Raw genomic sequence first — 12,371 nt, 5'->3', positions numbered from 1 at the left:
AGGACCTGGCTACCTCCGAGACCGCCTGCTGCCACAGATTCCCTCCCATAGACCGGTACGCTCCCACAGAGTGGGTCTCCTCAGGGTGCCGTCGGCCAAGCAGTGTCGGCTGGCGACCCCCAGGGGGAGGGCCTTCTCTGTGGGTGCCCCTGCCCTCTGGAACGAACTACCCCCCGAGATCCGGATTATTCCGGATCTCTTTACTTTCCGCCGCGCCCTCAAGACATGGCTTTTCCAACAAGCGGGCCTGGCCTAGGGAGGATTTTTAAATTGGATTTTTTAGAAATTTTAATCACACAACACTAAAATTTTGGTTTTAATTTGGTTTTATTCGGTGGGGTGTGTGGGTCTCTCTTTGTTTTAATAATGTTGTGAGCCGCCCTGAGTCCTTCGGGAGAAGGGCGGGATACAAATTGGAATAATAAATAAATAATAAATAAATAAATAACTGTACTCAAACCAAGTATAGTGTAGTGTTCTATTTAAACTTCTGATAATCACTGTTATTTTGTACTTCCCTGCATGCCAGAAATACTCAAGCTATGAATGACATAGGGGAACTGCTAATTTTATGGACTCCAAGACCGAGAAGGTGCGCTCCAAAGAAATAGGAGGCAACTTATTTCAGATGTTATCTGAGAGAGAAAGAGGGTAAAGATAGCCCCTCTTTAATAGTTGATAGAGTATATTATAGATACAGATAGTAGAGTGCAAGATTTTGTTTATAGATGTGAAACAATTAAAAAAGCACAGCTTGGAAGAATCACCCTATGTAATTTTTTTGATTTTAAGCCAGACAGTATTGAAGGAATTTGTATCCAATTTTGATTTTGTTCTAGCCCTGCGCTTTATTAGAATCAGTGGTGAGATTCACCAGTTTGCACCAGTTTGACAGAATCGGTAGCTAATTTTTTGTTGCCCAGACCCAGAATGGACTTTCGGAAGTGGCAAATTTGAATCCCACCACTGCCTAGCATATTATTCAAAAGCTTACGGGGTCTCTTAGTCATTATATATTCCAAATTTTATTATTTTTCAAAACATTAAATTTCAAAGAAGCATAAAAAGCAAAGAAAAAAGAGTTTTTAAAAAAGGGAAAAGAAAAGGTGAAAATAAATTGGAAAGTAAAAACAAAAGGGGAAAAACTATTGAAAAAAGATAACTTTCAACTTATTTCAATACAGATACAAACCTAAAAATCAGTAATCCTTTGACTAAACTATAACATAAGCACTTCTTTCATGATAAATAAATACAATCAAAATATAAGGTTAAAATTTCATTTATTTTAGTTTCAAACAAAAATCTAAGAGTGCTTTCCAAGAAGAAACAAAACTAGATAAAGTATTTTCTTTATTCAAAGCAATCAATTTCTCAACTCCATTAATTTTATCATCTATTTTTTTACATTGTGGATATATGTGAGTCCAATAGCAGAACTCTTGCTGCTGTTGTCTATATAAAAACAAAGTTCCATTTTTTTCAACCTGTCCACATATTCTCCCATAGATCAAGTATTATTTTGTAACTAAGCATTGTGTTATAAATGTTGCCCATTTGATCATATAGTCTTTAATATATTCATCCTCCATTATTATTATTGCAGATTGGTATTATCACATCCCCCTGAAACACTCAGAGGAACAAGTTAGCTCAGAAGTTGCACAACAACCAATGTCTGAGATCCGATGTCTTGGTGATTTTGGAGATCCTCACAATGACATTACCTTTGGGGGTCGAAGAAAGTGGATCAAAGATACTGACTCAGAATATGTAAAACTGGCAAAGCAAGGAGGTCAACCAGGTGATTTAATTTAAACAAATATTTAAGCTATTCAGAAGGTTGATGTGAGTATTTTTATGTGGAGACAAAGAAAGAAGTTAATGTTAGAAATGTTGGAAACTGAAGGTAGAATATGAGAGAAGAGAAGCATGAACATTTTATTTTTCCAGCTGACATTGTGGGTCTTACTTTCTCAAGGGCTTTTTCTACAGATTCTAAGACTGAACAGTGTTATGAAATGTACAAGAAACCAAATGTGTGATAAAAAAAGTTGAAGACTTAATAATTAATGAATCTCAAACTGCAGCTTAGACCTCTATGAGATCATGTTATTTTTGTTTTTTTGCTTCAATTCCAGTGGGGTACCCCCAAGGATTTGTCTTAGGCCCAGTACTCTTCAATATCTTCATTAATGATTTAGATGAGGGGATAGAAGGGGAACTCATTAAATTTGCAGATGACACCAAGAGTCAGTGCATCGTGAGAGGTCATATAAGAACAATATAATCCAAGGTGCTAGTTATCCATCCACTCCAGGCAGCAGTTAGGACCTGAGCCAAATTGCCCGCTAGACCTTCAGGGAAAACCCCAAGCTCTCTTTAAAACCCCATTTGGTCCATCAATTGCCTGGAAGAAGCCAGTTGAACAAGCTCTGTCTCTCTGAAGGAAAGGGAGAATCACAAGAGAATCAAAAGACAACCAATGGATTAATCTGTCCACAAATGATGATAATGTGCATCCCCACCTCAGGACAAAATCTAGACCCAGCATGTGAACACTGACATGTGTTTCGCTGTCAGTTATTTGGGACAGATCCAAATAAACAAGCCACAATCTTCTGAGCCACCCCAAACTCAGTGACCAGAGAGCAAATTGAAACCCCCATAGATCAACAGCTTTTGAGACTCTCCTGCCAATCCAGCAACAGAGTCAGCTAGCAAGGAGGATGATAACACCAACAATCCCAACTGTTGCCTTATGCTGAATCTCAATTAGAACACCTCACATCTGGTTATCTTGGAACAGAGTCCCTGAAGTATCAAATTTAAATATTAAATTTACTCAAAGCCATAAAGTAACTTCTTTTACATTTTAAAATCAACATATTTGTCAACATCCAGCTCGAGAATCCAAATAAAACTCCAGGTTCCTTCTGTTTTGAAAATCTTACTGTGTATTGAATACACAGCATGGTAATGTCGAAGCAAAACTAACTCTGAAGTTCCCAGACATCAGTTCATAGAATTAAACTATTAATAGTCTAATAGTTTAATTAATTAAACTATTAACCCCCACCCTTTCATGTAGTCCATGTAAACAATTTCACTTTGTTATGGGAACCGTCTGCTTCCTCTCCATACCTGTTGCAATGTCCTTGGAAAGGTTTCCGGCTCTCACAGTCTTTAGCAGAATCACAGAGGTTTCATTTCTGCTTCTAACTCATTCTAAAGCAACACCTTCCCCCTCTTAATCTAATGGCAAGTTGAAATAAAAAGTCACATAGCTGCCAAAGTTTCATTCTTGACATTGTTTCTGAATACTCTCATTTCCAGTTTCTAAATTATTTTTTTTTATTTTTTTATTTTTTTTATTTTTTATATTTATTTTTTATATTTTATTTTTTTTATTATTTTATTTTTTTTTATTTTATTTTAATTTATTTTCAATATTCAGGGAAGTCTCTGATAGCTTATTAATCAAATTGGCAAGAAGCATGTACAAGAGGGAGTGATCAGAAAGTATGGAAGAACCCTGAGGTTTGCAGAAGTATAGGGTTTTTTTTAATAAAAAAGAGAATTAAGATTGTGACTCCATCTGCAATGCTCAATGTCTTAAAGTACATATAGCTGAGACGAAACAAGAAATGAAAGGAGAGCAAAATAGATTATTCTGGAGATGGATATGGCTGGCTCCTTTTATATGCTTCTGTTTAGAAAACAATACTGAAATATCTAAATATAATGTTGAGTTAAATTAGAATAGATATTAAAAAAACTATGGTTGGCTTTTTGATTTCTTTTACATTTTAAAGATTTCACTCTTCCTTTTATTTTCCTGAAAGGTGAATAAAATTATATATATATTTCAAATATCATGGTAGAGTAATTTTTATAAGGAATCTACAGTAGCATAATATGAAACAATTAAAACATCATCTCCCACATCATGTTATTCCCCTTTCAGATACACACTAATAGATTTTAAAAGCAAAATGTAAAAAAAGAATAGATTGCAACAAAATCATTTAGATATTGTTTTCCTTTAGTGGAATAATATAAAAGCATTTTTAATATTTATCCCTTGCTCTAACTGTGTGCAAGAAACAGAACTTATTTGATTATATTTTTTTAAATCTGCAGTTGTTTAAATGTATATTTTATATTTTTAAATATCTTTGGTTTAAGATTTACTGAGACATTTTACTCCTACTCCACGAAAAGTATCCCTGGGGCCTTATGGTGCACTTGAATGGTACTCACATCATAGCAAACAAGCTGCAACTGATTATTCTAAGTAAGTATTCTGTGTCTTCATGAGAAGTGTTAATTTAATTTTACAATGAGGAAATGGGTTTCTTGAATGTTGAAATTAAAAACAATGTTCCATCACTTGTTTATGTCTTGCACTTTGATGGCAAATGCTATAAGGTAAGCTGTATGGATAATGGTAATATTTTTGCCTCCAGACCTCATGTTCCAGCAATGCCAGACTACATGATTCATGAAGAATTTAAGACTGATCAATCATCCAGCTATAAACCTAAAATGGGTCCTTTTGATTTTGATATGAAAAGTGTTTGGCAAAGGGATGCTGAAGACAAAGAGAACAAAGAGAAAAGAGAGGTAAGGTTCTGCTATTCCTAGCTGTTATATTTTTGGGGAAGACATGCTTATTTTTAAAAATGATACTAATATGTCAGTTAGATTTTTAAAAACCAAATATGAAAATAGATTTAAAGTTTTTAGACTTTCTAGAACAAGATTAGTTATGCATGTGGAGGAGTTTTTATTGCAATATGTTTGCAATACAGTCTTAATATAGTATGTATACTGAGAAGCACATTCCACTGGAACTACTGTTTTTTACTACTAGTGTTTAAGCGTTTAAGAATTTTAGTCTGAAAATTGTGTGTATGAAACATAAAACATAAATATTAGGGATTAGTATTTAAAGAGATTTAGGGGGCTTTCCGATGCATACTTACATAAATATATTATTTATGCTTATTCAAGTAAATCTCAATCACAGGGTTCATATATTGTGCTAATTAATAAATCAAAATTTATTAATGGATTTATACATTACGCTTAGTCAAAACCAAACAGGAAACCTTATGGCTTTATGCAGCAAGTAGTTCTCAGCCAATTACTTGAGCTCAGGTAAGTACATTATGGAATAATATTCTATTGCATATTAATCCAATTTTAGTTTTAAATATGTTTAAGAGACTTACTGGTCCCATGCCAATTTCCATAGAAAACAAGTCAAGTACAAGTCTCTTTTCCTAATTCTTTTGTAGTCCTGATTAATTGGAAGCTTATTTCTTCTTTTCTGTTTTGGCTAATATCAACTTCCTTGAGTTTGGGGAATGAACATTCTTTTCCTGACCTTGTTTTGAAAAATCAGCTCCAATGTTTGCAAAAATGAAGGAGTCTGAGCAATATAGATGCTGCTGTAGGAATTAGTCTGCTTGTGAATGCTCCTTTGTTCTATTGTTATGGGCAAGGCTTTTTTTTGTCATAGAATGCCCAGAACAGAGTTCCGGCACCATTTTTTGGATGGAACCTTGTAGGGTAGGCAAGGCGGGTTGTATGACGTGTGAGTTCTGGCACCCTTTCTTTTTTTTTTTTTTTTACAAAAGAAGCACTGGTTATGGGTGTTATGTTTACCTTATATGTAGCTCTATCATTCATTTCTATTGTATTTGTTTCCTGTGTCATATTGCTACTCTATGATTCATCTCTATTGTTCCTGTGCTGCATTTCCTTTTCCTGTTGTTGTATTACCTCTCTCTAAGAAAGATGGCTTTTGCATAGTGAGGCCTTGAATTGTATTTACTGGCTCCACATGAAACATGGTGTCAGAAGCATCTGAATCTGTCTCCACACATTTGATGTATGCCAGTTTAGCACTTGCGGCCGTGTACTGGAAGCCGAGCATTTGAAGCCAGGAAACCAGCATCATGGCAGCTGCTAACAGCACTCCACTGCCTAAGGCAGTGAGGATGAGTGGGGATTGCAGCAGTAACTGGGCCAATTTCAGAGCAGAGTTTGAGGATTACTCCCTAGCCAGAGGCTTAAATGACAAACCAGCAGTAGTGGAGGCAGTCACACTGAGATGGCTGATCAGCAGCGAATGCCTCCATGTTTACAAGCATAATTTAACCTTTACAGAGGAGCAAAAGAGTGATACTAAAGCCATCCTAGATGCCTTAGAAGTCTTTTTCAGACCCTCTAAAATGTCATATATGAGAGATACAAATTTGGCAGCTGTAATCAAGAAGAAGGTGAAGCAATAGATAGTTTTGTCACCCAGCTAAGAGAAAAAGCTGTAAGCTGTGATTATGGCTCTCTGAGAGATTAACTTATTCATAATAAACTGGTTCTGAGTATCACTAGTGAAAGCACACACCACCACCTTTGAGGGAACATAATTTAAGCTTACAAGCTGCAATTGAGATATGTCGTACCACAGAACTTACAGACAAACAGTTGAGAGCCTTGGAGCAGGATAAAGAGATTGGCAGTGTCAGTGTAGTCTCCAAGAGCTAAGCATGAAGAACCACCAGCACAAGCATCAGCACAAAATTCATCTACACAACTCACCTGGGAGCATCCCAGTATCATGCAAGTACTGTGGCAGTGTGCATGTATGAGAGAAAGAGCAGTGTCCTGCATATGGGAAAACCTGCAGAGCATGTGGGAGATTAAATCATTTTGCATGAGTGTCTCTCAAGTAAAATGGAAGCAAGGAAGCTTCACACAACTGAGCAAATGACAGATCCCGAGGATGCATACTTGTTTACTACCAATGTGGTTTATACAAAAGAATGCATTGGTGCTGTAAACTCTAGGGGCAAAAAATGGTTCATAAATCTCAGATTAAACAATATAATCCAACCCTGCGAGCTGGGCTCAGGTGCAACATGTGATGTCATGAGTTTAAAGGACAAAATGAAACTGGCACCTGAGAAATGTCTTCAGCCTAGTAGCACCAAACTGAAGTTATATTCAGGAGAAGTAATGGAATCATTGGGACTTTTCCAAACAGAATGCAGCATGCGTGGGAGTATCCACATACTTGAATTTGAGATTGTGGAAGCCAATCAGAAACCACTATTGTCTGGATCAACATGTGAGCATCTGGGTTTGATGCAGTCACAATTCCAGCTGTAAGGTCCTGCCTTGACTACTCTTCCAAGAAAGCAGAACTCTTGAAACAGGCATTGTTTTAAAAGGAACTTTTATTGAAAGATAGTGATAGCAAGAGAGCAAAGCAAGATCTAAAGTTTTCCCGCATGAATTGCTACATTAAAATTTTCATTTCACAAAACCCCACCCCAGAGTCCAACTGTCCAGTTCGCATCCAGCCAATCCACAGGTGTGAAGTTGTTATGGGAAGCGGAGCTGATAAGGGATGGTTCCCAGGTGCTTCACCAAATCTCGCAACGGACTGGATATAAGGCAGATGCCCCCTGGCACATTCCATTCCCCTTTTCACATCAAAGATAGATCAAAGTTGAGGAAGAACAAAGTAGATGAAGTACAGCCACAAGCCCCCTCCCAGCAGAAAAAAACTCCCCCCCCACTAGAATGGCAGAGCCCCAAAAAGAAACATTGAAGGGGTTTCTGACATGCTGCCCTCCTTAAAAGGAGAAGTTCACCGGTAGAAACAAAAATAATAAAATAGGGGGGGGGAAAGAGAATAATAGGTTAATCAGGTTTATCTGGGTAATGAGCATGAAAATGTTTGAGTAATCTAGGGGCTCTAAAATATTTCTTATGTACTCACTCATTTTGGGAGGCTGGAAGGTCTTTCCAGGCCACCAGATATTGGATAGCCTCACGGTGCCTATGGGAATTTAGGATCTCTTCGATTTCAAAGTGTTGCTCCCCTTCAATCATAATAGGTTGTGGTGCAGGAGGAGCTTTTGGCCTTAAAGGCGAGGTTATTTCTGGTTTCTGGTACAATAGAACACAGGGTGGATTTGCCTTAAGGTTTGGGAGTTCTAACTCCACAGTGACAGGGTTTATAATATGTTTGATAGGAAAAGCCTCACAAACTTGGGCCCTAGCTTCTTTGAAGGTTGAAGTGACTGCAAGAACCTAGTGGATAGGTAAACCCTGTCCCCAATGTGAAAAGGTTTAGATTATATTCTTTTCTTATCTGCTTGAGCTTTGTAGGCATCCCTGGCTTCGTCCAAAGCTTTCCTTACTATCAGTCAGGTGTTTTGTAACTGATTCATCCATTACTTAAGGGAAGGGATGGTGGGTTCATTAGTAGGCAGTTCTGGCATTGGTTTAAACAACCATCCTGTAGCTACTTGAAAGGGAGTGTATCCAGGACTAGAATGGATAGCATTGTTATATGCCACTTGGTTCAATTGTCTGTTGATAGTTGATAAAACGTCTAAGGTATTGTTCTAGAACTGAGTTTGTTCGTTCTGTCCTCCCATTTGTTTGATGATGATGACTAGAACTCAAGCCTTGTTCTGTGCCCAAATGGTCCAAAAGGCCTTCCAGAACTTGGATATAAATTGGACATCTCTGTCTGAAATTTATTTATTTATTTATTTATTATTTAAATTTATATACCGCCCTATCTCCCTTACGGGACTCAGGGCGGTGAACAGGCAATAATAAAAATCACAATAAATATTAAATAAAAAGTCTGCTCTAAAATACCCCATATAAAAACCCCTACCAAAACACAATCAAAACTACGCCAGGCCGGCCGCATGGAATAGATGGGTTTTCAAGGCTCAGCGAAAGAGGCGCAGGTCCGTAGTTGTACGTAGGTCGGGGGGTAGGTCATTCCTGAGGGCAGGAGCTGCCACAGAGAAGGCTCTCCCCCTGGGGGTCGCCAGCCGGCATTGACTGGCCGACGGCACCCTAAGGAGGCCCTCTCTGTGGGAGCGGACTGGTCGAAGGGAGGTATTTGGTAGGAGGCGGTCTTGCAAATACCTAGGTCCATTGCCATGGAGCGCTTTAAAAGTTGTTACTAACACCTTGAACCGCATCCGGAAGGCCACAGGCAGCCAGTGCAGCTCGCGCAGGACAGGTGTTACATGGGAGTATCTAGAGGCCCCCAAAATCCCCCGTGCGGCCGCATTCTGAACTAGCTGGAGCCTCCAGGTGCACCTCAAGGGGAGCCCCATGTAGAGAGCGTTGCAATAGTCCAGGCGGGAAACGAGGGCTTGAGTGACCATGCGTAGGGCGTCACGATCCAGAAAGGGGCGCAACTGGTGTATCAGGCGAGACTGATGAAAAGCCCCCCTGGCTACGGCCGTCACATGATCGTCTAAAGACAGCCGAGCATCCAGGAGGACGCCCAGGTTGCGGGCCCTCTCTGCGGGAGCTAATGACTCGCCCCCGATAGCTAGAGATGGAGCCAACTGGCTATGTCGTGACGCCGGAAACCACAGCCACTCGGTCTTGGATGGGTTGAATCGAAGCCTGTTCCTCCCCATCCAGACTCGCACGGCCTCCAGGCACCAGGACATCACTTCCGCGGCATCGGGGTGGTCCAGGGTGGAGATGTACAGCTGGGTGTCATCTGCGTATTGATGAAACTCCACCCCGAAACCACGGATGTCGACCTCTGCCCCCTGCCAACACAAATTGCGTCCGGTCCAAGAGGTAGGAGGAGAACCACCGTAAAACGGTGCCCCCCAACCCCAACCCCCCTAACCGGTGCAACAAGATACCATGGTCGATGGTATCAAAAACCGCTGAGAGGTCTAGCAGGACCAGGATAGAGGAACAGCCTCTATCCCGAGCCCTCCAGAGATCATCAACCAACGCGACCAATGCCGTTTCCGTGCTGTGCCCAGGCCGGAAGCCGGACTGGCGCGAGTCTAGATAGACAGTTTCTTCCAGGTGCTGAGGGAGCTGTCATGCCACCACACTCAACAACCTTTGCAAGAAAGCAAAGGTTGGAGACAGGACGGTAGTTGGCCAAAACAGCCGGGTCCAGGGAGGGCTTCTTGAGGAGGGGCCTCACCACCGCCTCTTTCAAGGCAGCTGGCAAGAACCCCTCACTCAAAGAAGCGTTGACGATTCCCTGGAGCCAGCCTCGTGTAACCTCCCGGGAGGCCAGTACCAGCCAGGAGGGACACGGGTCCAGTAGACATGTGGTGTTCAGCCATCCCAGCATCCTGTCCATGTCCTCGGGAGTCACAGGATCAAACTCTTCCCAAAAAGTGGACTCAAGACCTGCCTCCATTGACCCGCCTGAACTAGTCCAATCGGAGGCTAACCCAGCCCGGATCTGATCGATTTTGTCATGCAGGTAACACCCAAATTCCTCCGCTCAACCCTGCAAAGGGACATCCCGGACGCTCTGATGAAGGAGGGAGCGGGACACCCTAAACAGGGCGGCAGATCGGTTACCTGCAGACGCGATAAGAGCGGAGAAATAGTTTCGTTTCGCCGCTCTTATCGCCACTAGGTAAGTCCTTAAATGGGACTTTACCAGTGTCCGATCGGATTCGGAGCAGGTGGCCCTCCAATTACCCTCTAGGCATCTCTTCCGACGCTTTATCACCCTCAGCTCCTCGGAGAACCAAGGAGCCAAGGTAGTCCGGCATTGGGTGAGAGGCCGCAAAGGCACGACCCGGTCCAGGACCCCCGCGGCCGCACCATTCCAGGCGGCCACCAGGTCCTCAGTCGAGCCGCGGGTCAAGGTCTCGGGTATTAGCCCAAGCTCCGTCTGGAACCTCTCAGGGTCCATCAGGCGCCTGGGGCGGAACCATTTTGTCACTTCTGGTTCCGCCTCCCCGCGGTGGGGCGTAGCGGTAGGAAAGGCCAGCCGAAGGAGAGAGTGATCTTACCATGACAGGGGCTCAACGACTATTTCCCCTAAACCACGATCACTCAACCACTGGCCGGAGGCAAAAACTAAGTCCAGTGTGTGTCCTCTGGTGTGGGTAGGGACATCAACTAATTGGGTCAGGTCCATGGCCGTCATGGAGGCCATGAACTCCCGAGCCACCTCAGATGCTTCACCTACCGATGACAGATTGAAATCCCCCATGACTAACAGTCTGGGGGTCCCAATTGCCATCTCGGCTATCACACTGAGAAGCTCGGGTAGGGCAGCTGATACATAGCGGGGAGCCAGGTATACAATCAGCACGCCCTGCTTCCTCCCATGACCCCACTTCACACCTAGGGATTCACAACTGGCAGTCTGCGGCACAGTGGCTTCCCAAGCATGACCAGGCAGTAAAGGAGATAAAACACTTGGTCACCATTGCCCCAGTGTTGAAATACTATGATATATGGTGGATATGTTTTAAAACAAAGAGGTACTGGACAAAAATACATACTTGGCTAGAAAAGATGGGAAAACATGTGGATTTTAAACCTGAACTTTTCTTACTAGGTATAATACCAGAAAAGATTGATAAACAAAGTATATACTTGATTTTACATGTGATAACAGCAGCAAAATCATATTCGCACAATATTGGAAAAATGAAGAAATACCACCAGAGGAAGAAATAATTTAAAAAATACTAGAATGGGTGATGTTGCTGCAACATGGGCACTGGGAAATGAAGCTCCGTTCTCCAAGCCCAATTTCTACCAGTTGGGAGGTCCAATAGGACCGAAAGTCGCCCCATAAAGGCGACTGGCCAAAGGGTGAAACTTTGCAGATCGCGGGCCAGCGGTAGCTGACCCGCTTGATCCAAAGGAGCTCTTGGGAGCAGAGGAAGAAAGGCTGACCACACTCATGTGGTCAGCCAGAAGCACCTGATCATCAGACAAAATACTAAAAAGCGGAAAGCAAAACAGATGATCTGGGTGAAACTACTTTCCTTACCTCTCTACAAGCGAAAATACCAGTTCTGGGAAAAAGCACTCAAAAGCAAGAAATCCCTAAGCTTCAGGGATTGGGGGGGGGGGTCTACGCTTCTCTCCTGAACTATAAGCGGCAGTTTAAGCTTTGGGGAAATTAAAACTGACTTATAACAATATTGTGAAGATAATAGAGGCATAAAAGAAGGATAATTTGGAAAATGGTACTGGGAATGGGAATGGACATCTAATGACGTCTAGTGGCAAAACCGAGAACTACATTTAACCTTGCTTTAAAAAAAAAAAATCTTACTAAGTTTTTTTTTTTTTTTTTTTTTTATAAAAAAACTTTATTGATTTCCCCCCCCCCCCCGAAATAAACAAACATACAATTATGGCATAAGTCAATAATACAATTAATAAAAAAACAAACTAAAAAAACCTCCCATTCTAAGATGCTCAGTAGCCTCACAGGAACACATTCCCTCTCTTCAACCTACTTCCCTCCTTCCTTCTTCCTCCTTCCCTCCTCTCCACCTTCTCAACCACTCTACTCTACACATCCC

General features: G+C 41.5%; 1 protein-coding gene across 1 annotated transcript in view; it reads left to right on the top strand.

The window, feature by feature from the left end:
* Positions 1 to 12,371, top strand: part of CUNH7orf57 (chromosome unknown C7orf57 homolog) — a 143,469-nt gene that overhangs the window by 29,855 nt on the left and 101,243 nt on the right. Inside the window, exons 3-5 of the mRNA XM_015829173.1 lie at positions 1,607 to 1,804; positions 4,189 to 4,297; positions 4,470 to 4,626. Of these exons, the coding sequence (XP_015684659.1) occupies positions 1,607 to 1,804; positions 4,189 to 4,297; positions 4,470 to 4,626 (464 nt within the window). The remainder of the gene's footprint in view (positions 1 to 1,606; positions 1,805 to 4,188; positions 4,298 to 4,469; positions 4,627 to 12,371) is intronic.

Source organism: Protobothrops mucrosquamatus, unplaced genomic scaffold (genome assembly GCF_001527695.2).
Source record: "Protobothrops mucrosquamatus isolate PMUCROS unplaced genomic scaffold, P.Mucros_1.0 scaffold_231, whole genome shotgun sequence".
NCBI classification, from domain to species: Eukaryota; Metazoa; Chordata; class Lepidosauria; order Squamata; family Viperidae; genus Protobothrops; species Protobothrops mucrosquamatus.
Note: the sequence above shows the minus strand (reverse complement) of the source record. Positions and strands in the feature narration are given on the sequence as shown.